Consider the following 23,599-nt stretch of genomic DNA (forward strand, 5'->3'; position numbering starts at 1 on the left):
TGAAGAAATCAAGGCTCAGTGAGCTTAAGAAATCTGCCCAAGGCACACAGGTAAAACTGAGGTCTTTTTAAAATAAAAGATGGCATACTTTAAACATGAACCATCATGGCTCTGAGGCTGAATAAGAGAGTAATGTTGATTATTTCCAGGAAGGAGGTGAGCTTAAATCTGGCTTGATTTCCAGATCACTTGTACTGCTCCTGGTGAGCCTTGGGAGGTCTCTATCTCCCTCAAACACACATGCACACGCATACACATGCACACTCTCATGCATACAGACTGTTATGGGACAGTCTGAGTCCTATGTGATCCAGACTCAGGAGTTAACAGAATGATCATTTCTCTACCCTTACCAGTGGAGGATTTTAAGTTAGAGGTGGTGATTGTAATATTGTCTGTAAGTGTTTTCCTGGAAAATAACTTAACATGTCAGGATTTCCAACCTTAGCCCAAGATGTGTTCACTTGGGTCAAGCAGCTCCCAGAATGCACCCAGGACAGTTTAGATGATCTCTTCTCTTCTCCCATGATGCCCTGGATGTATTGTCACCAACCCATTCATCCAACCAATACTCATGGAGCTCCTCTAATATATGCCAGCCACTGTGTTATTCCTTGGATTATCTATTATTCCAATAACTACTATTTTTGCAGTTATCAGTTTTTATGTAACAATGCCTCTCACTAGGTTGAGTCCCTTGTAAGGAGGAACTGTGTATTATTCATCATTATGCACCTAGGGTTTAGCCACAGTGGGCATGCTTCTGAGTAGGCTATCAACAAATATCTGGGGATTGAATAGAAAATTTCATGAGGTATATGCTTGTTCTGGTTTGCTAATTCTGCCGCTATGCAAAATAGCAGAAATAAATATTGGCTTTTACAAAGGGGATTTATTAAGTTACAGATTTACAGTTTTATGGCCATAAAAGTGTCCAAACTAAGGCATCAACAAGAGGATACCTTCATTGATGAAAGGTGGATGGCATCCAGAACACCTCTGTCAACTGGGAAGGCACATGGCTGGTGTCTGCTGGTCCCGGATTGTGTTTCAGCTCCTCTCTCAACTCTTGTGCATCCCTAGCTTAGCATCTTCAAATGTCCTTCTTTCACAACTCCAAGCATCTCTGAGCATCTCTGCCAGCTCCCAAGCATCTCTCCAAAAGTCTCTCTCAGCTGCTCTTGTGGTATTTTGCTATTTCTTATCTTCTCCGGAGCAAACTCTGGACTAGCATCTGCAAGAGTCAGCAAGCGTCTAGGCCTGGGCTGGCTCTTTAAAAGGACTCCAGTAAACTAATCAAGACCTACACTGAATGGGCGGGGCCACACCTCCATGGAAATAATCTAATCAAAAGTATCACCTACAGCTGGATGAGTCACATCTCCATGGAAACAACCTAACCCAAATATCCCACAAGATTGGATTAAAATATGGATTTTGGGGGGACATAATATATCCAAACCAGCACAATACTGCATATAAGAAATGAGTAACACAAGGAGGAGATAAAATATAACCTAAATGGAATGTAAACCCCACTAAGGGTAAAGAGTCAGCACTGGGTTGAAGGTGGGATACCAAAAAGTGATGCCCCTGTAATACCACAAAAACATCCTTTGCCAAATGAACCATGGTCTCTATACTCAGATAAGATATATCTTAGAGGGATGATAAAATAACACCCAGCTCTATAATTGGAGCACTCCCTCAGCAATCTCAGGTCTGTTTTATAAATTGATTCGCTCTCCTGTGTTAGGGTATGTTCCACACTATATCATTAATAATCTCAGAATATTACTCTACAAGTCAGGTATTGTACCAGTTTGTATATATATTGTGTCCCCCAGGAAAAGCCATGTTCTTTGATGCAATCTTGTGGGGGCAGACGAATTAGTGTTGATTAAGTTGGAACCTTTGGATTAGGTTGTTTCCATGGAGATGTGACCCACCCAACTGTAGGTGATAACTCTGATTAGATAATTTCCATGGAGGCGTTGCCCAGCCCATTCAGCACGGGCCTTGATTAGATTACTAGACCCCTATATAAGAGCTCAGATAGCAGGAGCTCGCTGCTGCAGCTGAGCAACACATTTTGAAGACGGCCGTTGGAAGCTGACACTGACATTTTGGAGAACGCATTTTGAAACACAACCTGGGAGCAAGCGGACACCAACCACATGACTTCGGAGCTAACAGAGGTTTTCTGGATTCCAATAGCCTTTCTCCAGTGAAGGTACCCTACTGCTGATGTCTTACCTTGGACACTTTATGGACGTCAGACTGTAACTCTGTAGCCAAATAAACCCCCTTTATAAAAGCCAATCCACTTCTGGTATTTTGCTTAACGGCAGCATTAGCAACTGGAACAGGTATGATTGTCCCCATTGAATATTTGAAAAATAAGTCCCTGAGAAAGAGTGAAGGGAGGGATTAGGACTTAGTCCAAGGTCTAATGTTATCACTAGCTGGTATTATGGATATTGAATGGCATTTGTTCAATTACCCATCCTCAGAAGCAAATCTGTTCACCAGCAACATAAGAGCAGTAGCTCGAGTCCACAGCCAGTCTGGCAGCTCTACCTTACCACTGCACCTCTAGGAGCACCAAAGTTACCTATGATGCCAAGGGGGCAGGATGGAGGTGAGATTCTGGACGTGATACAAGGTTGAGAGGGACTTGTGGAGACTAGTGAATAGCTCTACCTCCCAGTAAGGAAGAGTTATTGGTGGCACCTGTCATGATGCCAACCTCTGCTGGCCACTGTACCCCATTTAACACTGAGCAAGATATTCAGGGATTTGAGCCTCCATGTCAAAAGTGATGCAATGCATTGTGACACTGCCTATAACAACTGTATCAGGTTGGCTAGGATGGGATCCTGAGGGACCGCTGTACTTCCTCTTGGCCACCAAACTGTCCAGGAGTATGATCACCACTCTCACATGCAAGACAGCTTCGTCAAGATGACATAAGGTATCTCTTTATTTTTTTAATTCATTTTTATTGAGATATATTCACATGCAGTCATACAAAGCATACATTCAGTTGTTCACAATACCATTATATAGTTGTGTGTTCATCACCAAAATTAATTTTTGAACATTTTCATTACCACACACACAAAAATAATAAGAATAAAAATTACAGTGAAAAAGAACAATTAAAATAAAAAAGAACACTGGGTGCCTTTTTTTTTTCTTTTTGCCCCCATTTTTCTACTCATTCATCCATACACTGGACAAAGGGGAGTGTGGTCCATATGGCTTTCCCAATCACATTATCACCCCTCATAAGCTACATTTTTATACAATCGTCTTCAAGATTCATGGGTTCTGGGTTGTAGTTTGATAATTTCAGGTATTTGCTGCTAGCTATTCCAAGTCATTAGAACCTAAAAAGGGTTGTCTATATTGTGTGTAAGAGTGCCCACCAGAGTGAACGCTCAGCTCCTTTTGGAATCTCTCTTCCACTGAAGCTTATTTCATTTCCTTTCACACCCACCTTTTGGTCAAGAAGATGTTCTCCATCCCATGATGCCAGGTCTAGAGTCCTCCCCGGGAGTCATATTCCACATTGCCAAGGAGATTTACACCCCTGGGAGTCAGAACCCATGTAGGGGGGAAGACAGTGATCTCACCTGCTGAGTTGGCTTAGCTAGAGAGAGAGGGCCACATCTGAGCAACAAAGAGGCATTTGGGAGGAGGCTCTTAGGCACAATTATAGGCAGGCCTAGCCTCTCCTTTGCAGCAACAGTCTTGCCAAGGGCAAGTCCCATGGTAGAGGGTTCAGCCCATCAAACCACCAGTCCCCTATGTCTATGAGCACATCGGCAACCATCGAGGAAGGTATCTCTTTAATATGTCACCTGTCACATTTTGTTAACCAGGTTTTCTGCTTTTATGGATTACTATCTCACGTGATTTATGACCACAGCCCCATTTTCTTTCTGCTAGCTTTTAGTGACAAGGTTCCTGACCAATCTAGTTTGCTTTCCTACGTGTAGTCTAATAACCAAACATTCCGTTAAAACCATGCTCCTGAAGAAAGTCTACATGGCCTGTTTTGCTACTCAATTTGTGTTTAATAACTCACTGACCTCATTGTCTCAGAACACCCTATCTTGTACCAATATGGCTTCTAGCCTATTTGTCTGAATCAGAATCTGTATTGTTTCTGAGACTTGTTTTGTCACATATTCTAATACAATTATCGTAAGTGATCCCATGTATACTTGAAAATAATGTATAATATATAATTTTTGGGTTCCAGGTTCATTGTATATCCATTAAATCAACTTTGTTCATCACACTATTCCAAACTTCTAAATTTTTATTATATTGCTAGCTGTTTGATCTACAGTTTGCTGGGAGATGTGTTAAGATATATCACTATTTTAATAGATTTGTCTACTTCTGCTTGTAATTCTTTCAAATTTTTCTCTATGTTACAAGGTTTCTGGGACAATGCCCAATCTGGGAAGGCATCCTGGGGTCACTGTTGTACTACCTTCTGACCATAGAGCACACCCTGGGAACAGGATCACCCAAAACATCATCTCTAACATCCTGCCTTCAAATGAAACAACCATGTAAGATAAGATGAGTCATCCCCTGTACATATCATGAACCACACCTATCACAGCAAACACTTTTATTTTTCAGGTTTTATATTTTCTCAGTAGCCTAAATTACATGATTTCTGACCATAGCTCTAATTTTCCTCCCAACATTTAATGGCCAGTTTCAAGGCCCTTTAAATTTGTCTCCTGAAAGTAGTCTGACAGCCACCCAGACCAAAAGATCCACATTCTTAAGGAGTATCTTCGTGGCTCTACCACCTGCAAAAAGTAGCACTTGCCCAACTGCCTTCCTACCGAGAATCTCAAATTCAACAACTCACTTCCCTCCTCTACTCCATAAAACTGTATCTTCCAGCAATTTAGTTTTCATCTTTTCCATGACTCAGGGATCCTGAGATACCTTAGCACCTTAGTCAGAACTGGTGTTGCCTTCAGGCTCCACCCATGGCATGTCCATATTAACTGCCTGAGAAGGAAGCTGAAGGACAACTCCCTGGGGCCTTTCTAGAAAACAGAGGGAATCATACTAGTAGATTTCCATCTTTGGTCTCCTCACCTCACACCAAAACATCTTTCCTAGATACAGTTCTTAAAGTCTGCCAACATTTCCCTTTTATGTACTGCCTTTTGTTCCCGGCCTATTCCTCTCTCTCTCATTTTTTTTTTTTTAATTCAGTTTTATTGAAATATATTCACAAACCATACAGTCATCCATGGTATACAATCAACTGTTCACAGTATGATCATATAGTTATGCGTTCATCACCACAATCTATTTCTGAACATTTTCCTTACATCAGAAAGAATCAGAATAAGAATAAAAAATAAAAGTGAAAAGAGAATACCCAAACCATCCCCCCATCCCACCCTATTTGTCATTTAGTTTTTACTCCCATTTTTCTACTGATTTTTTTTCAATTTTTTAACTTTGTTTATCAAAAAATTAAAAACAAACAGGCAAACAACAACCAATAAAACCCCACAACATTTCAAACAAAGCAATGGATTAAGGAAAACAAATAACCTAAAATAACTACTTTGCTTCCAATATGTTCCTACCATACCCCAAGAAAATTAATAAACCATGTCCAAACAGAGGAGTAAGAAAAACAAATAATCTAAAATAACTACATTGCTTCCAGCATGTTCCTACCATACCCCAAGAAAATTAACAACCCCTAAGAAAACAAAGGAATAAGAGAAAAAAAAAACCTAAAATAACTCTATTGCTTCCAACATGATCTTACTATATCCAAGAAAGTTTACAAACCATAATCATTCCTGAGCATTCCCATAGCATTGACATTACCCTCCATAGTTTATCTGTTCTTATTAGATTATCATTCCCCCTACACTAATTGGTATCTCTAGGTCCCCTACATTCTACAGTATAAAACATTGTACATTTTTCACAGAATTCACATTAGTGGTAACATACAATATCTCTCTTTTTGTGCCTGGCTTATTTTGCTCAGCATTATGTCTTTTTTTTTTTTTTTTTTTTTAAATCTTCATTTTATTGAGATATATTCATATACCACGCAGTCATACAAAACAAATCATACTTTCGATTGTTCACAGTACCATTACATAGTTGTACATTCATCACCCAAATCAATCCCTGACACCTTCATTAGCACACACACAAGAATAACAAGAATAATAATTAGAGTGAAAAAGAGCAATTGAAGTAAAAAAGAACACTGGGTACCTTTGTCTGTTTGTTTCCTTCCCCTATTTTTCTACTCATCCATCCATAAACTAGACGAAGTGGAGTGTGGTCCTTATGGCTTTCCCAATCCCCTTGTCACCCCTCATAAGCTACATTTTTATACAACTGTCTTCGAGATTCATGGGTTCTGGGTTGTAGTTTGATAGTTTCAGGTATCCACCACCAGCTACCCCAATTCTTTAGAACCTAAAAAGGGTTGTCCAAAGTGTGCGTAAGAGTGCCCACCAGAGTGACCTCTCGGCTCCTTTTGGATTCTCTCTGCCACTGAAGCTTATTTCATTTCCTTTCACATCCCCCTTTTGGTCAAGAAGATGTTCTCCGTCCCACGATGCCAGGTCTACATTCCTCCCTGGGAGTCATATTCCACGTTGCCAGGGAGATTCACTCCCCTGGGTGTCTGATCCAACGTAGGGGGGAGGGCAGTGATTTCACCTTTCAAGTTGGCTTAGCCAGAGAGAGAGGGCCACATCTGAGCAACAAAGAGGCATTCGGGAGGAGGTTCTTAGGCACAACCATAGGGAGGCCTAGCCCCTCCTTTGCAGCAACCGTCTTCCCAAGGGTAAAACCTGTGGTACAGGGCTCAACCCATCAAACCACCAGTCCCCTATGTCTGTGGTCATGTTAGCAACCATGGAGGTGGGGTAGGCGAATACCCCTGCATTCTCCACAGGCTCCTCAAGGGGGCACTGCATCTTTTTTTTTCCTTTTTTTTTTTTAACTTTCCCTTCTTTTTTAAATCAACTGCATGAAAAAAAAGTTAAAAAGAAAACAAACATACAATAAAAGAACATTTTAAAGAGACCATAACAAGGGAGTAAGAAAAAGACAACTAACCTAACATAACTGCTTAACTTCCAACATGTTCCTACTTTACCCCAAGAAAGTTACCTAATAGAGCAACATTTCTGTGAACTTGCTCCTACTATATCCATCAGAAATTAACAGACCATAGTCATTCCTGGGCATCCCCAGAACGTTAAATAGCTTATCTGTTCTTCTTGGATTATTGTTCCCCCTTCCTTAATTGCTCTCTATTGCTAGTTCCCCTACATTCTACATTATAAGCCATTTGTTTTACATTTTTCAAAGTTCACATTAGTGGTAGCATATAATATTTCTCTTTTTGTGCCTGGCTTATTTCGCTTACCATTATGTCTTCAAGGTTCATCCATGTTGTCATATGTTTCACGAGATCGTTCCTTCTTACTGCCGCGTAGTATTCCATCGTGTGTATATACCACATTTTATTTATCCACTCATCTGTTGAAGGACATTTGGGTTGTTTCCATCTTTTGGCAATTGTGAATAATGCTGCTATGAACATTGGCGTGCAGATATCTGTTCGTGTCACTGCTTTCCGATCTTCCGGGTATATACCGAGAAGTGCAATCGCTGGGTCGAATGGTAACTCTATATCTAGTTTTCTAAGGAACTGCCAGACTGACTTCCAGAGTGGCTGAACCATTATACAGTCCCACCAACAGTAAATAAGAGTTCCAATTTCTCCACATCCCCTCCAGCATTTGTAGTTTCCTGTTTGTTTAATGGCAGCCATTCTAACCGGTGTTAGATGGTATCTCATTGTGGTCTTAATTTGCATCTCTCTAATAGCTAGTGAAGCTGAACATTTTTTCATGTGTTTCTTGGCCATTTGTATTTCCTCTTCAGAGAACTGTCTTTTCATATCTTTTGCCCATTTTATAATTGGGCCGACCGTACTATTGTCATTGAGTTGTAGGATTTCTTTATATATGCAAGATATCAGTCTTTTGTCAGATACATGGTTTCCAAAAATTTTTTCCCATTGAGTTGGCTGCCTCTTTACCTTTTTGAGAAATTCCTTTGAGGTGCAGAAACTTCTAAGCTTGAGGAGTTCCCATTTATCTATTTTTTCTTTTGTTGCTTGTGCTTTGGGTGTAAAGTCTAGGAAGTGGCCGCCTAATACAAGGTCTTGAAGATGTTTTCCTACATTATCTTCTAGGAGTTTTATGGTACTTTCTTTTATATTGAGATCTTTGGTCCATTTTGAGTTAATTTTTGTGTAGGGGGTGAGGTAGGGGTCCTCTTTCATTCTTTTGGATATGGATATCCAACTCTCCCAGCCCCATTTGTTGAAAAGACCATTATGACTCAGTTCAGTGACTTTGGGGGCCTTATCAAAGATCAGTCGGCCATAGATCTGAGGGTCTATCTCCGAATTCTCAATTCGATTCCATTGATCTATATGTCTATCTTTGTGCCAGTACCATGCTGTTTTGGCAACTGTGGCTTTATAATAAGCTTCAAAGTCAGGGAGTGTAAGTCCTCCCACTTCGTTTTTCTTTTTTAGAGTGTCTTTAGCAATTCGAGGCATCTTCCCTTTCCAAATAAATTTGATAACTAGCTTTTCCAAGTCTGCAAAGTAGGTTGTTGGAATTTTGATTGGGATTGCATTGAATCTGTAGATGAGTTTGGGTAGAATTGACATCTTAATGACATTTAGTCTTCCTATCCATGAACATGGAATATTTTTCCATCTTTTAAGGTCCCCTTCTATTTCTTTTAGTAGAGTTATGTAGTTTTCTTTGTATAGGTCTTTTACATCTTTGGTTAAGTTTATTCCTAGGTACTTGATTTTTTTAGTTGCTATTGAAAATGGTATCTTTTTCTTGAGTGTCTCTTCAGTTTGTTCATTTCTAGCATATAGAAACATTACTGACTTATGTGCATTAACCTTGTATCCCGCTACTTTGCTAAATTTGTTTATTAGCTGTAGTAGCTGTATCGTCGATTTCTCAGGGTTTTCTAGATATAAGATCATATCATCTGCAAACAATGACAGTTTTACTTCTTTTTTTCCAATTTCGATGCCTTTTATTTCTTTGTCTTGCTGGATTGCCCTGGCTAGCACTTCCAGCACAATGTTGAATAACAGTGGTGATAGCGGGCATCCTTGTCTTGTTCCTGATCTTAGAGGGAAGGCTTTCAGTCTCTCTCCATTGAGTACTATGCTGGCTGTGGGTTTTTCATATATGCTCTTTATCATGTTGAGGAAGTTTCCTTCAATTCCTACCTTTTGAAGTGTTTTTATCAAAAAGGGATGTTGGATTTTGTCAAATGCTTTTTCAGCATCTATTGAGATGATCAATTGATTTTTCCCTTTTGACTTGTTAATGTGTTGTAATACATTGATTGATTTTCTTATGTTGAACCATCCTTGCATGCCTGGAATAAACCCCACTTGGTCATGGTGTATGATTTTTTTAATGTGTCTTTGGATTCGATTTGCAAGTATTTTGTTGAGGATTTTTGCATCTATATTCATTAGGGAGGTTGGCCGGTAGTTTTCCTTTTTTGTAACATCTTTGCCTGGTTTTGGTATTAGATTGATGTTAGCTTCATAAAATGAGTTAGGTAGTGTTCCATTTTCTTCAATGTTTTGAAAGAGTTTGAGTAAGATTGGTGTCAGTTCTTTCTGGAAAGTTTGGTAGAATTCCCCTGTGAAGCCATCTGGCCCTGGGCATTTATTTGTGGGAAGATTTTTGATGACTGATTGGATCTCTTTGCTTGTGATGGGTTGGTTGAGGTCTTCTATTTCTTCTCTGGTCAGTCTAGGTTGTTCATATGTTTCCAGGAAATTGTCCATTTCCTCTACATTATCCAGTTTGTTGCCATACAGTTGTTCATAGTATCCTCTTATAATTTTTTTAATTTCTTCAGGATCTGCAGTTATGTCACCTTTTTCATTCATTATTTTGTTTATATGGGTCTTCTCTCTTTTTGATTTTGTCAGTCTAGCTAGGGGCTTGTCAATCTTGTTGATCTTCTCAAAGAACCAACTTTTGGTGATATTTATCCTCTCTATTGTTTTTTTGTTCTCTATGTCATTTATTTCTGCTTTAATCCTTGTTATTTCTTTTCTTGTACTTGGTTTAGGATTGGTTTGCTGTTCATTTTCTAGCTTCTTCAGTTGATCCATTAGTTCTTTGATTTTGGCTCTTTCTTCCTTTTTAATATATGCGTTTAGTGCTATAAATTTCCCCCTTAGCACTGCTTTTGCTGCATCCCATAGGTTTTGGTATGTTGTGTTCTCATTTTCATTCGTCTCTATATATTTAGCAATTTCTCTTGCTATTTCTTCTTTAACCCACTAATTGTTTAGGAGTGTGTTGTTTAACCTCCAGGTATTTGTGAATTTTCTAAGTCTCTGATGGTTATTGACTTCTAATTGTATTCCATTGTGGTCAGAGAATGTGCTTTGAATAATTTCAATCTTTTTAAATTTATTGAGGCTTGTTTTATGTCCCAGCATATGATCTATTCTGGAGAAAGTTCCATGAGCACTAGAAAAGTATGTGTATCCTGGTGATTTGGGATGTAATGTCCTGTATATGTCTGTTAAATCTAATTCATTTATCAGATTGTTTAGGTTTTCAATTTCCTTATTGGTCTTCTGTCTGGTTGATCTATCTATAGGAGAGAGTGATGTGTTGAAGTCTCCCACAATTATTGTGGAAACATCAATTGCTTCCTTTAGCTTTGCCAGTGTTTCTCTCATGTATTTTGTGGCACCTTGATTGGGTGCATAGACATTTACGATTGTTATTTCTTCTTGCTGAATTGCCCCTTTTATTAGTACGTAGTGGCCTTCTTTGTCTCTCAAAACATCCCTGCATTTGAAGTCTATTTTATCTGAGATTAATATTGCTACACCTGCTTTCTTTTGGCTGTAGCTTGCATGAAATATTTTTTTCCATCCTTTCACTTTCAGTTTCTTTGTGTCCCTGTGTCTAAGATGAGTCTCTTGTATGCAACATATTGATGGTTCGTTTTTTTTGATCCATTCTGCGAATCTATATCTTTTAATTGGGGAGTTTAATCCATTTACATTCAACGTTATAACCGTGAAGGCATTTCTTGAATCAGCCATCTTATCCTTTGGTTTATATTTGTCATATTTTTCCCCTCTGTCTATTAATATCCTTTATTGTACCCATACCGAATCTCTTTAGTACTGAACCTTTCTCCAAGTCTCTCTGTCCTTTCTTTGTTTCTCTGTCTGTAGGGCTCCCTTGAGTATCTCCAGTAGGGCGGGTCTCTTGTTAGCAAATTCTCTCAGCATTTGTTTGTCTGTGAAAAATTTAAGCTCTCCCTCAAATTTGAAGGAGAGCTTTGCTGGATAAAGTATTCTTGGCTGGAAATTTTTCTCACTCAGAATTTTAAATATATTGTGCCACTGCCTTCTTGCCTCCATGGTGGCTGCTGAGTAATCACTACTTAGTCTTATGCTGTTTCCTTTGTATGTGGTGAATTGCTTTTCTCTTGCTGCTTTCAGAACTTGCTCCTTCTCTTCTGTGTTTGATAGTGTGATCAGTATATGTCTCAGAGTGTGTTTATTTGGATTTATTCTATTTGGAGTTCACTGAGCATTTATGATTTGTGTATTTATGTTGTTTAGAAGATTTGGGAAGTTTTCCCCAACAATTTCTTTGAATACTCTTCCTAGACCTTTACCCTTTTCTTCCCCTTCTGGGACACCAATGAGTCTTATATTTGGACGTTTCATATTATGTATCATATCCCTGAGGTCCATTTCGATTTTTTCAATTTTTTTCCCCATTCTTTCTTTTCTGCTTTCATTTTCCATTCTGTCATCTTCGAGGTCACTGATTCGTTGTTCAACTTCCTCTAGTCTTGTACTATGAGTGTCCAGAATCTTTTTAATTTGGTCAACAGTTTCTTTAATTTCCATAAGATCATCCATTTTTTTATTTAGTCTTGCAATGTCTTCTTTATGCTCTTCTAGGGTCTTCTTGATTTCCTTTATCTCCCGTACTATGGTCTCATTGTTCATCTTTAGTTCTTTGAGTAGCTGCTCTAGGTGCTGTGTCTCTTCTGGTCTTTTGATTTGGGTGCTTGGGCTTTGGTTATCCATATCGTATGGTTTTTTCATATGCTTTATAATTTTCTGTTGCTTTTTGCCTCGTGGCATTTGCTGAACTTGATAGGGTTCTTTTAGGATTTGTAGACCAATTGAAGTCCTTATCTCTAATTTATCAGATCTACAGCTTCGTGGAGTACACTTTCTCTAACTAACCAGCAGGTGGCGTCCACGAGCCACCTGTTCTCCACAAGCCAGTTCTCCCCTGCTTAGCCTTTTTGGTGAGTGGGGGAGTGAGTCTTGTGGGGTCCAATTGGTGTACCAAGCTTGCGTGTGTAGTTGGTGTTGCCTGCCCTGTATATGGGGCGTGTTTCTGGGCAGTCAGGGGGGGGGGGTGGCTCTAACAATCAAATCTCCCTGGTGATCCTAGAGTTTTAAAGCTGCTGCAATAGTCTAATCCTTCAGTTCAGTCCTGCCACAGTTTGTCTCTGCCACTGACCCACAAGTCCTTGCTATTGGCATATGGCTCCTGAGACTTGCAAGTGGGCCCCTCTTCCAGGCCGTGCACCCCGGGTCCTCTGTTGAGGGATGACTGTGCTATGTCACAGGTGAGTGCCGTCCCCCCAGGGCAGTTCTGGGCTGCTGCGCTGTGTAGGGAGGCTCCCAGTCTGCTGAAATGATGGCTGAATGGGGCTTTGTTAATTCACACTGCTCTACCTTCCCAACTCTGGGACAATCAGCTGAGGTTGCAGGGAAGGCTAATGTCCACGCCCAGTTTTGTGGTGTGTGCCTGTTATTTGAAGCACTTCCGTCACACTGGGTTGTCTGGGGCAGTTCTGGGCTATGGGGCTGGCGATGGGCAGGAGTGTTTCCTGTCCACCAGGATGATGGCTGTGAGCAGACACCCCCCTTTTCTTGGGAAGTTGTGGTGTTTAGTGAATTTTCTCAGCCACTGGATTATTGCGTTTTGTCTTAGAGCTCTCCTAGTTCTGCTCTTGACTTGACCTGCCCAAATAGCAAGTCTTTGAAGCTTTCTGTATTGGGCTTCTTAGAGTAATTGTTTTAGAAAAAGAAAAAAGGATTAAAAAAAAAAACAAAAAACAAACAACAAAAAAAAAACGGGCCTCCTCAGAGATCTAATGGGTTATTGAAATGCTAAGAGACAAAGCAACCAGGGCCATTAAAGAAAGGTCCACAGGGCAGAGAGATCAGCTTTTCTTCAGGATTTGCATATGCGCCTCAGGGCCCTTCCCCTTTCTATGTTCACCAGAACTCCAAAAATCCTCCGCTTTTATTTTGGAGTTTTTCGTGTTGTTTTTTTTCTATGCCTGTCTCCTCTCTGCTGGGCTGGCTGCTCTCAGATTCTCTGGTGTCTGGTCTCAGTCTATCTATGGTTGGAGTTTGAATCAGTAGAATGAGTTTCTGATAAGGGCTGCCACTGCAGTTCTGCCTTCTCCTTCCCGGAGCTGACAGCCCCTCCTCCCCCGGGACTGAGCCTGGCAGGGAGGGGCGCGGGTCCCCTGGCCGCAAAAACTTACAGATTTCGCTGATCTCAGCAGTTCCACATTTTCATGAGTGTTGTATGAAGTATGCCCAAAGTCAGATTGCTCTGTGGTGTCCAGTCCACGCAGTTCCTGGCTTTCTACCTACTTTCCTGGAGGAGTAAGTAAAACATACAGCTCACCAGTCTGCCATCTTGCCCCGCCTCCTCCTCTCTCTCATTTTAATGGCCAGCTACTTTGAGTTCACCTGAACCAAAAGGTGTGGGTGCAAAGGCAAACACTTATTCTGATACTTGCTGCCTGGGTTAGTTCCCTTGCCTGGTTTTGGGGTACAGAAGCAGTTGGCTTTTCCATCTTGCGAGGATCTGGCTGTGGTTCCATCTCATGAGGACCCAATTCCTGGTCTCTTGAAGTATCAAAGTTTTTGAGTTGTTCAGAATACTCTTAAAAAATTAAAAATAACCCTACCAACCTATGCACATACTATACATTTCAGTAGATTTTAAAAATTTGAAATCAGTTAATCTGCCTAAAACAGATGAAGAAAATTACCCAAGTGCTTCCTCAGATAAAAGGCCAGTCATGTCCTTTGGAATTCTATTCATGTTTACTTGTTAGGCTCCAACTTGACCATCAGCTCAAGTGAGTGCCATTATCTACCCCTCCACTTTACTGTTTCTTATTGACCTCCAGGCCAGGCCTCCACACTCACTAACATTCAGCAGCCACGTGAAAGACCCATCTTACATCCAGGCCTCTGAATTCCATATAGACTGCTACTCTTAAAGAATCATGGTCTCCAGCTTTAGCTGTTCCCTGAAAATGTCCCTCCATCTCCTTGTTAGATTGGTTCTCCCACTCCTCTGAGCTGCTATTCAGGACTTCTCACATTCTTCTCAAGACAAGACTTTAACACATCCCCTCTTGCTCCCAGCTGTCCTATTCTCCTTCCTAAAGAAAACAGAAGGTAACTGGAGGGAATATCCTCAATTTCCTGCTTTTGCCACCTCCTTTCATTCAGTTTCTCTGGATGTACCCCTACCTTGCCTGCAGAACAGTCTTTTGTGTAAGACCAGTTTCTCCAGTACACACAAGTCTCTTTAAACATAAAATAAGAATTTAAAAAGTCCCTGGACCTTGTTTCTCTTTGTAGCTGCAGCCCTTTGAAAGAACTTTCTATAGTCACTGTCATCCCTTTTTACGTCCCACTTTCTCCTCAACTCACTGCCATCTGACTTCATTAAAAGTACTCTTGCTAAGGTCATCAATGAACTTTCAATTATTTCTGGGTTTAGTGTACTCAACCCATGGTATTTCACACTGTTTATCACCTGCTCCTGGAAGTTCTCTTATCCTTTGGCTTCTGTGACAGTCTCCCTTGGGTCTTTGCTTAATTCTCACTGATGACTTGTGATGTAAAGTCTAAAACTAAGATTTAATATTATGTGCTGCCTTTGCACCTGGAAAAATTGGGAGGGCCTTGAATGGCCTAACCACAGCTTGCACTCGCTGCTCAGCTCCAGCAGATAAGGTCCCTTATCCAAGCAACCCTCTGTTACCATAGGGACCAGGCATAATTCCTGTTTATCCTTGAGTAGTGGGTTTCTGTTCACCATCCGCCTGCAGAATTATTCGAACTATCACATTGTCCTGCGGGAACCAGGGGGCCAGTCCATCCTCTTGATACTAGGAAATCTGTGTCTCACAGCCATTGGTTGTTTACACTGTTCCCCAGTGCAACCTCTGTGTGGCCCTGTGTGGCATGCGGTGTCCTCCTCCCTCAGGGTGTGAGTATATGTGACTGATAAACTGCTTTCCATCTCATCTATCCAGTGCCACGTGTCATGTGATCGCCATCCCCATAATCTTAGGGAGGGGATCCCACGCCCACCAATGGGGTGAAGAGAAAGTGATCAAATCACGACTCATTTTTAAAGTATTTCTGCTGGCTTTTCTTCTTCATAAATGGTACTGTCCTTGGCCTGCTACTCCCTGTGTTCCTTAAGTTTCCTTGGGAAAACTCAATCAAACCTGAAGTTCTAGCTATCAAATTTATATCTCCAATTAGATCTCCCCATGGTTTATCATCTATACCTGGATGTTCCCATAGGCTCTTCAAACTCAGCTCCTCAAATTAATCTCATCATCTCTTCTCGATCTTGTATTTTCTAGCTCAGCAATACTCACCCCTGCCCCCAACCCTATTCTGAAACCTGGGAGTTACACTGTAATCCTAATTCTCCTTTATCCTCTGCATCCAATTAGTCAAAAAGTCCTATTAATTCTACTTCCCTTATTAATTCTTCAATACCATCTCAACTGGCACAGCCTTGGTTTAGGTTTTCATCACCCACGGCCTTCTAGTTGATCTCTCTGCCTCCAATTTTGCCTTTCTCAAAATAATCTTCCACATCCTGTTAGAATGATTTTCCTAAAACCTAAGTCTGATCATGAGGCTGGCCTGCTTAAAGGCCTTCAGTAGCTTACCATTGCTTTTAGGGTGAAGTCTCAGTGCCTTAGTATTCCCCATACGATGCTCTTCTCTTCCCACAAAGTATCATAGATGACTGCATTCTTGCTCCAGATGTACTATTTTTGCAATGCCCAATAAGGTGCCATGCTTAATTCATCAATGCCTTTGCACATGCTGTTCCTTCTGCCTGGAGTCTCCTTCTCAATCTACTGTGGCTACCTGGCTAAGTGCCCTTCTCATATCAGCTTTAGGTATCCCTCTTTGGTGCTCCCAGAGCCTATGGTACTGTACTGTGATCACCACTTTCTATTCCACTTTCTGTTCCCTCACTACATCTAGTTTTTCCAAGGCAGGAACTTAGTTCTTCATCCGTCCACTTCACGCCTAGCACCATGCCTGTCTGTGATGTGTTCCTTTATTTGGGGTATTGGGGTATGGATTCGAATCTCTGATGGGCTTACTGCGCTCTGGGGCCAGGAAAACCACATTAAAGGAGCTCGGGCTCTTCCCCAGTCAACCACCTCCTCTCAAGGCAGCAGCACCTCAAGAAAACATCTCTGCGCCTGCGCAGAGCGGGTGAGGCGGAGCCAGTGACTACCACCTCCCGGCGGGGGCGGGGAGGGGAAGGGGAGGGGCGGGTGCACGCAGACGCAGCAGCTCCAGAGCGTCTCTTACAGGTCTCGCTCTTTCCAAAAAAAAAAAAAAAAAATCACTTCCGGCGAGTTGAAGCCACGCTTTCTGGGTGGCAACATGGAGGCGACTAGTGGAACTGATGAGCTGGTGAGACGCTGCTCTGGGGCCGGGTGAGTGGGGAAGTCGAGCCGGGTTGATCCTTGAACTACTGCCCCCCCCCCCCATTTTTTTTTTCTTTCCCAGGTTTCCGGCGAGCTGGTGTCTGTGGCACATGCTCTTTCTCTCCCAGCAGAGTCTTATGGCAACGATGTGAGTATGACTTATCCACCCAGCCAGCCTGGGATCTCTGTAAGGCCTGCCACTAAATTAGAATCCCCTTCCCAGATAGCTTCTCAAGACTCTCTTTACGTCCTCCAGAAACAGCACTGTCTTTCAATTCATCCTAGTTTTTTTGGTCCACAAACGCGGGTCTAATGCCTATGGAAGTGACTCCCAAACTTTCTGCACTTGAGAGTCACCTAGGGAGCTGTCAAAAGTCCCTAAGTCCAGGTTGTAACCCATACCAATTAAATCACAATGCCTGGGTGTGGGAGCCAGGAATCAGTATTTTTTAAAGACTCCCGGGTGATTCCCACGAGCAGTAAAGTTGTACTGGCTTATGTTGTGTCTGGTCAGAGCCGTGAGAAGAAAGCACATTATCTATTTTGAGAAACAAGGCCCAAGGACGTGAAAATAGTAATAACACCCAAATGAGAATGTCATATGTGCTAGATGAGCGGGTCAGGCCATAAGATCCAAAGGAATTTAGCTGAAGGAGAGATCCCTAAGGACGGAGAAGTAGGGGAAGGCTACACCAAAGAAGTGGGACTGGAACTGGATCCTCAAAATGTAGGCGGACAAAGGATGTGGGTTGGCTGAGAGGAGAATATATTGTAAGCAGGAAAGGGCATGTTCAAAGGCCATGGAATCAGAAATGCAAATGGCTTTTTCTGGCGTTAGTGAAATAGAATGGGAGATTCCAGTGGGACAGGTGCTGTGTGGTGCTTGGTAACCTGGCTTGCTTCCTGACACTGATTCACTGGCTTAGTGGTATGGGGAATTAGCTGTCTGATAAGCAAAAATGATGATTATGACATGTCACACTCTTAAAAGTGAAAAGTAGTTCCACTTCCATTATCGTCCTTTGTCCTCACAACAACTCAGTGGTTTAAGTGAGTATTTTATCTCAGTTTTACAATTATCGAACTCATTTGAAAGTGATTTATCTGCTGCTTTATGTGTTGTCCCATGCTTTCACTATCTGCTGGGAAAAGATGGCCAATGGCTCATTGTGCTTATTAGACTTTGTAGGTAGCTTCTTTGGCTTGTCTTATGGACAAAAGAGTTATTGTGTTATCCAAACCCATTAGGCCAGTTTTTATTCTTACACAGTAACCCCATGCTTGGAAGCCCTCTTACACATTAACTAGACATTCACTGAGGCAGCAGGGGAAGGCTACACCAAATAAGTGGTGTTGTCCACTTAATTTGTTGTCCAGTAGCAGGACTGGGGGATTTCTGATCTAGTATTCTTCATTCCTTTGCAGCCTGATATTGAGATAGCTTGGGCTATGAGAGCAATGCAGCATGCTGAAGTCTACTACAAGGTGAGTTGTGTGTCTTCATCATTATTATGGACAATTAAACATATAATTATAGTGTCTGGTGCTCTGGTAACCACTCCTCTCATCAAGCCAAACAAGTGTGTTTTGGAGATAATTTTTATTACTACAACATCTTATCCACAGAGAACAGGAGGGTAAAGCAATTTTTTTTTTTTTGCCATCAGGATTTCTACTTCTTTGCCCATTTTACCTATCTGTTGCTAAGTGGTACAAGAGTACCTGGCCCTTAGTAGGCACTTATTAAATGTTTGTTGAATGAATGAATGATCTACAGGGTATAACAGCCAGGTAGTACTAGGGCCAAATGGGTTTGAATTGGTTTAAAGGACTGTAATATATTATGACTTTAAAAGTGTGTTATAATTTCATCCAGGACTTAGGCTGTATATACTTCCCAGTGAAATCTTCTGCCTTGAGGACCATAAGTGTTTCCCTGGGACGTGGGAATAGTAGCATAGGAAATTAAATAATGGCATTTGTATATTGTCTTATTGTCTGGCAGCTGATTTCATCAGTTGACCCACAGTTTCTTAAACTCACCAAAGTTGACGACCAAATCTACTCTGAGTTCCGGGAAAATTTTGAGAAACTCAGGATAGATGTTTTGAACCCAGAGGAACTCAAGTCAGAATCTGCTAAACAGGTAAGAATTCTCTCTCTTAAATAATGACCTATCATCTGACCAATAGTTATTTATTGTTAATACATTTTTACATATTCAGACTCTTTTTGTTTGTTTTAAGGAAACTTCTTAAATAACCAGGGCTTTTAATTAGGTATAATCAACTAAATAACTAAGTTATGAAAGGAATATTTATCTGGTTTATGGATTTCTTATGTTCATTAAATATATTTTTTTCCTCCTTTTTGACTTGACCATTTCATCCCCACCCACCCAGACTTTTCAGAGAAGGAGGAATTATTTTACCTATGGGAATAGGTTAGCCAGAAGACTTAAATGGGGGAGTGGTAAAATATGGTACAGGGATGTGTTTCGATTCTCTGGATTTAATTTCATGGTATCATAGGCCATGGATATTTGGAAAACATATGTTTCTCATTGCTTATGTGATTATCTTGTTCTTTCCCAGGGCACTAAAACTTTTAGTTGGGAAAAAATTTCCTTGAGAGTAGGACCTTGGCTTATGAAGAATCTGAACTTTTAACTCCCTAGCAGACTGCTATTTGTCTTTGGAAAATTGGCACTGCTGAATGGACTTTTTTTCTTAAAATCTAACTTTGTAACTTTGCCTCTTTTGTCTCATTTGTGCTTTAGTGGGATGAATAACAATTTTGTGCTGAACTGGCCAGTAACTTAAAAAATGAAACAGAGTATCTATTTAAGAAATCATATTTTAATTCTGTAGTAAAGGATTTAGGTTATTCTTGTCAGGTTAAAACACTGTTCATGTTGGAAAATACCAGTCTAAAGACACATTAGAGACCACAAAATCTTGTGCTAGTTTCATTCTCAGTGAAATTAGCAATCAACCTCAATCTTGGTCTCTTCCAAATATTTATTTCCCTTACTGGGGAAGTGGAAGCTGGCTTGATTACGTCAGCCTTCTGCGTTTGTTAGCTAAGGCATTGTTTTTGCCTTTATAGAAATGGAGGCCATTCTGCTTGAAGTTTGATGGGATTGTAGAAGACTTCAACTATGGTACTTTGCTGCGACTAGATTGCTCTCAGGGCTACACTGAAGAAAACACCATCTTTGGTGAGTTTCTTTGCCTTTGCAATTGTTTATGTATAAGGAGAGTGAGTGATCTGGTTTTACCGATGAATCAGTAACATGCATAGTTTGAGGTTCATCTTATTTGTTATATCTTTGAAGATCATGTTGCTGTTTCTTAAGGACTGTGAGTTAGTTAAGTATTTTCAACTTCATTTAACATAGAATTCCAGATCTGAAGCCTATAATTGTACTTGAATGATTTGCATTTTAGTTCAGCTTTGCCAATAGATTTCCTGTATGTTTAGGGAAGTAACTGGGGCTAGGACAATAATCAGTACTATTTGCCTTCCAGCCCCCAGAATACAATTTTTTGCCATTGAAATTGCTCGAAACCGGGAAGGCTATAACAAAGCGGTTTATACCAGTGTTCAGGACAGAGAAGGAGAGAAAAGGGCTGACAACAGAGGAAATAAAAGAGCTGACAGAAAAGGAGAAAAAGAGAAAGCCAACAAAGGAGGAGAAAAAGAGAAAGAAGCCAACAAAGAAACCAACAAAGGTGGTGAAACAGCTGTGCTAGGTACACAGGGGACAGCACTCTAGAAGCTGTGACTCACCTGAGCCTTCAAGAACCACTGCTACTTGTATCCTTTGGTACAAATGTATGTCTTTGTGCAGTTGAAGAATGTGCAAAAAGATGTATTTCTAGCTTAATAATTAGGAGCTGCTCTGGTCATTCCCTTGTGTGAACTGGCTTAGTGGGGCCTCAGTTGATTGTTTCTTGGTATGTTGTTTTTTGGTTTTTACCACTGGTTAAGTAAGGAGTTTTATAAATAAATGTCTTTCAGTTCATATGATTATCTATATCTGTTCTTGACTATAAAAATTATTTAAAATTATTTGATACTTTTAGCCATGTCTTATATAAAATGATTTATGCCTGTTTCTTAATTCTTGTCACCCTTTCCTATAATGAAGTTCCCTCATACCTAATGTATAAGTCAGGTTCCTGCAGAGAAAAAGAACCAATAGGATGTGTGTGTGTGTGTGTTAATAAGAGATTTATTTTAAGGAATTGGTTCAGGTGATTGTGGGGGCTGTTAAGTCCAAATTCTGTAGGTCAGGCTGGAGGCTGGAAATTCCAGGAAGAGTGATATTGAAATCTTGAGTATGAAATCTGTAGGGGAGGCCACCTGGCTAGAACTCAGAGAGGAGTAGAGGGTGTAGTTTTTTGTTTGTTTGTTATAGGTGAAAATATTTTATTTTTCATCAGTAACTAGTACATTGCCAAATATACAGTAGGTTTTCAATAAATATTTTTAAAATAAATGAAGGCCTGAATGTTTGAATCATCACATCTTTTCATGACAATGAACATAAACCCATATTATTTAATGAGTGTGCTTAGATCATTGCTATGGATGTAAATTTATCTAAGTGACCCACTCTTGAGGAGCATTTAGATTGTTTCCATATCTTTTTTATTTTAAATAACACCAGGGTAACACTCAGTACATTAATCTATATACACTTAACTTTGCCAATAATTGAAGTTGAGAATGAGAAAGGTGCCATCTGCAGGTTTCCATCATTTTAACTGCACTGTACAATCTAAAAAATCAAGAAGTAAATACCAGAACTCTTCGCTCCAGAGTCACTACACACTTGCTTGCCAAGTGGATACCTTGCTTTTCTTTTTTATCTTGTATCTTCTTTCTCTTCCCCCCCACTCTTTTTATCCCCTCATCCTTCTTTTTTTTTTCCTTAGAGATCGAGATATTCTTTAGGGTTTTGGGGACTACTGCTGACTTGGGCTTATCATACTGTGGTCATTTGGCATATCTAAGTGAAGCTTACATAGGAGTAACCTCCAGGATAGCCTCTTGACTCTATTTGAATTCTCTTAGCCACTAAAACCATATTTTGTTGCCTTTCTTTTCCCCCTTTTGGTCTAAAAGGCATTTTTCTTCTTAAATGCAATTTTATTGAGATGTACTCACTATAATCCATCCAAAGTATACAATCAGTGGTTCACAGTATCATCACATAGTTGTGCATTCATCACCACAATCAATTTTAGAACATTTTCTTCCAAAAAAGAGAAAACCCAAAACATCTCATACCCCTTATCTCTCCCTATTATTGATCCCTAGCATTTGGTGTGCTACATTTATTACTATTGATGAAAGAATATTAAGATATTACTGTTAAGAATTTCCAGCCTCCAGGCTGACCTACAGAATTTGGACTTAACAGCCTTTGCAATCATGTGAGCCAATTCCTTAAAATAAATCTCTTATTAATACACACACACACACACACATCCTGTTGGTTCTTTTTCTCTGGAGGAACCTGACTGATATATTAGGTATTCATTACTGTTAACTCTGATAAGAATATCATAGTTGGCAGTAGGTGTGTTTTTTCCCCATATACCACTGTTATTAACTTCTTGTAATAGTTTTGTACATTTGTTAGAGTTCATGGAAGAAATTTTTTATATTTGTACTGTTAATCATAGTCATCATCCACCACAAGATTTACTGGGATAGACAGTCCCAAGTTTTAACCTGTGGCTTTCCTTTTGATGATATATATGACTCTAAACTTCTTAATCAACTGCATTCATACACAATTCAGCACTTAATTATACTCACAATAATGTACTACCATTACCTCTGTCTGTTTCCACTTATTTAAATTCAACCTAGTTAAAAATTCTGTACGTCTGAAGTAACCACTCCCTGTTTTCTAGCTTCATTCTATCTTCTGGTAACCTATATTCTAGATTCTATGTCTATGACTTTACATATTATAATTCAAATTAGTGAGATCATGACAATATATGTTCTTTTGTGTCTGACTTGCTTCACTCAACATAATGTCTTGACACCCAGGGGAGTGAATCTCCCTGGCAACGTGGATATGACTCCCAGGGAGGAATGTAGACCTGGCATCGTGGGACGGAGAACATCTTCTTGACCAAAAGGGGGATGTGAAAGGAAATGAAATAAGCTTCAGTGGCAGAGAGATTCCAAAAGGAGCCGAGAGGTCACTCTGGTGGGCACTCTTATGCACACTTTAGACAACCCTTTTTAGGTTCTAAAGAATTGGGGTAGCTGGTGGTGGATACCTGAAACTATCAAACTACACCCAGAACCCATGAATCTCGAAGACAATTGTATAAAAATGTAGCTTATGAGGGGTGACAATGGGATTGGGAAAGCCATAAGGACCACACTCCACTTTGTCTAGTTTATGGATGGATGAGTAGAAAAATAGGGGAAGGAAACAAACAGACAAAGGTACCCAGTGTTCTTTTTTACTTCAATTGCTCTTTTTCACTCTAATTATTATTCTTGTTATTTTTGGGTGTGTGCTAATGAAGGTATCAGGGATTGATTTAGGTGATGAATGTACAACTATGTAATGGTACTGTGAACAATCGAATGTATGATTTGTTTTGTATGACTGCGTGGTATG

At 40.2% G+C, this 23,599-nt stretch overlaps 1 protein-coding gene across 2 annotated transcripts; it reads left to right on the forward strand.

Moving 5' to 3' along the window:
• Positions 1 to 16,869: 16,869 nt before the first annotated feature.
• Positions 16,870 to 21,445, forward strand: PBDC1 (polysaccharide biosynthesis domain containing 1). 2 transcript variants are annotated; one of them, XM_037821735.1, is made up of 6 exons: positions 16,876 to 16,927; positions 17,024 to 17,089; positions 18,367 to 18,426; positions 18,947 to 19,087; positions 20,050 to 20,161; positions 20,472 to 21,445. In XM_037821735.1, the coding sequence occupies exons 1-6, from the start codon at positions 16,898 to 16,900 to the stop codon at positions 20,717 to 20,719; spliced, it is 657 nt and encodes a 218-aa protein (XP_037677663.1). In that variant the 5' UTR covers positions 16,876 to 16,897; the 3' UTR covers positions 20,720 to 21,445. The 2 variants fall into 2 exon arrangements, with proteins under 2 accessions (XP_037677664.1, XP_037677663.1); XM_037821736.1 differs by lacking the exon at positions 17,024 to 17,089 and having other exon boundaries at positions 16,870 to 16,950.
• Positions 21,446 to 23,599: the final 2,154 nt, after the last annotated feature.

The sequence above is a fragment of the Choloepus didactylus genome, chromosome X, assembly GCF_015220235.1.
Source record: "Choloepus didactylus isolate mChoDid1 chromosome X, mChoDid1.pri, whole genome shotgun sequence".
Classification (NCBI taxonomy): Eukaryota; Metazoa; Chordata; class Mammalia; order Pilosa; family Megalonychidae; genus Choloepus; species Choloepus didactylus.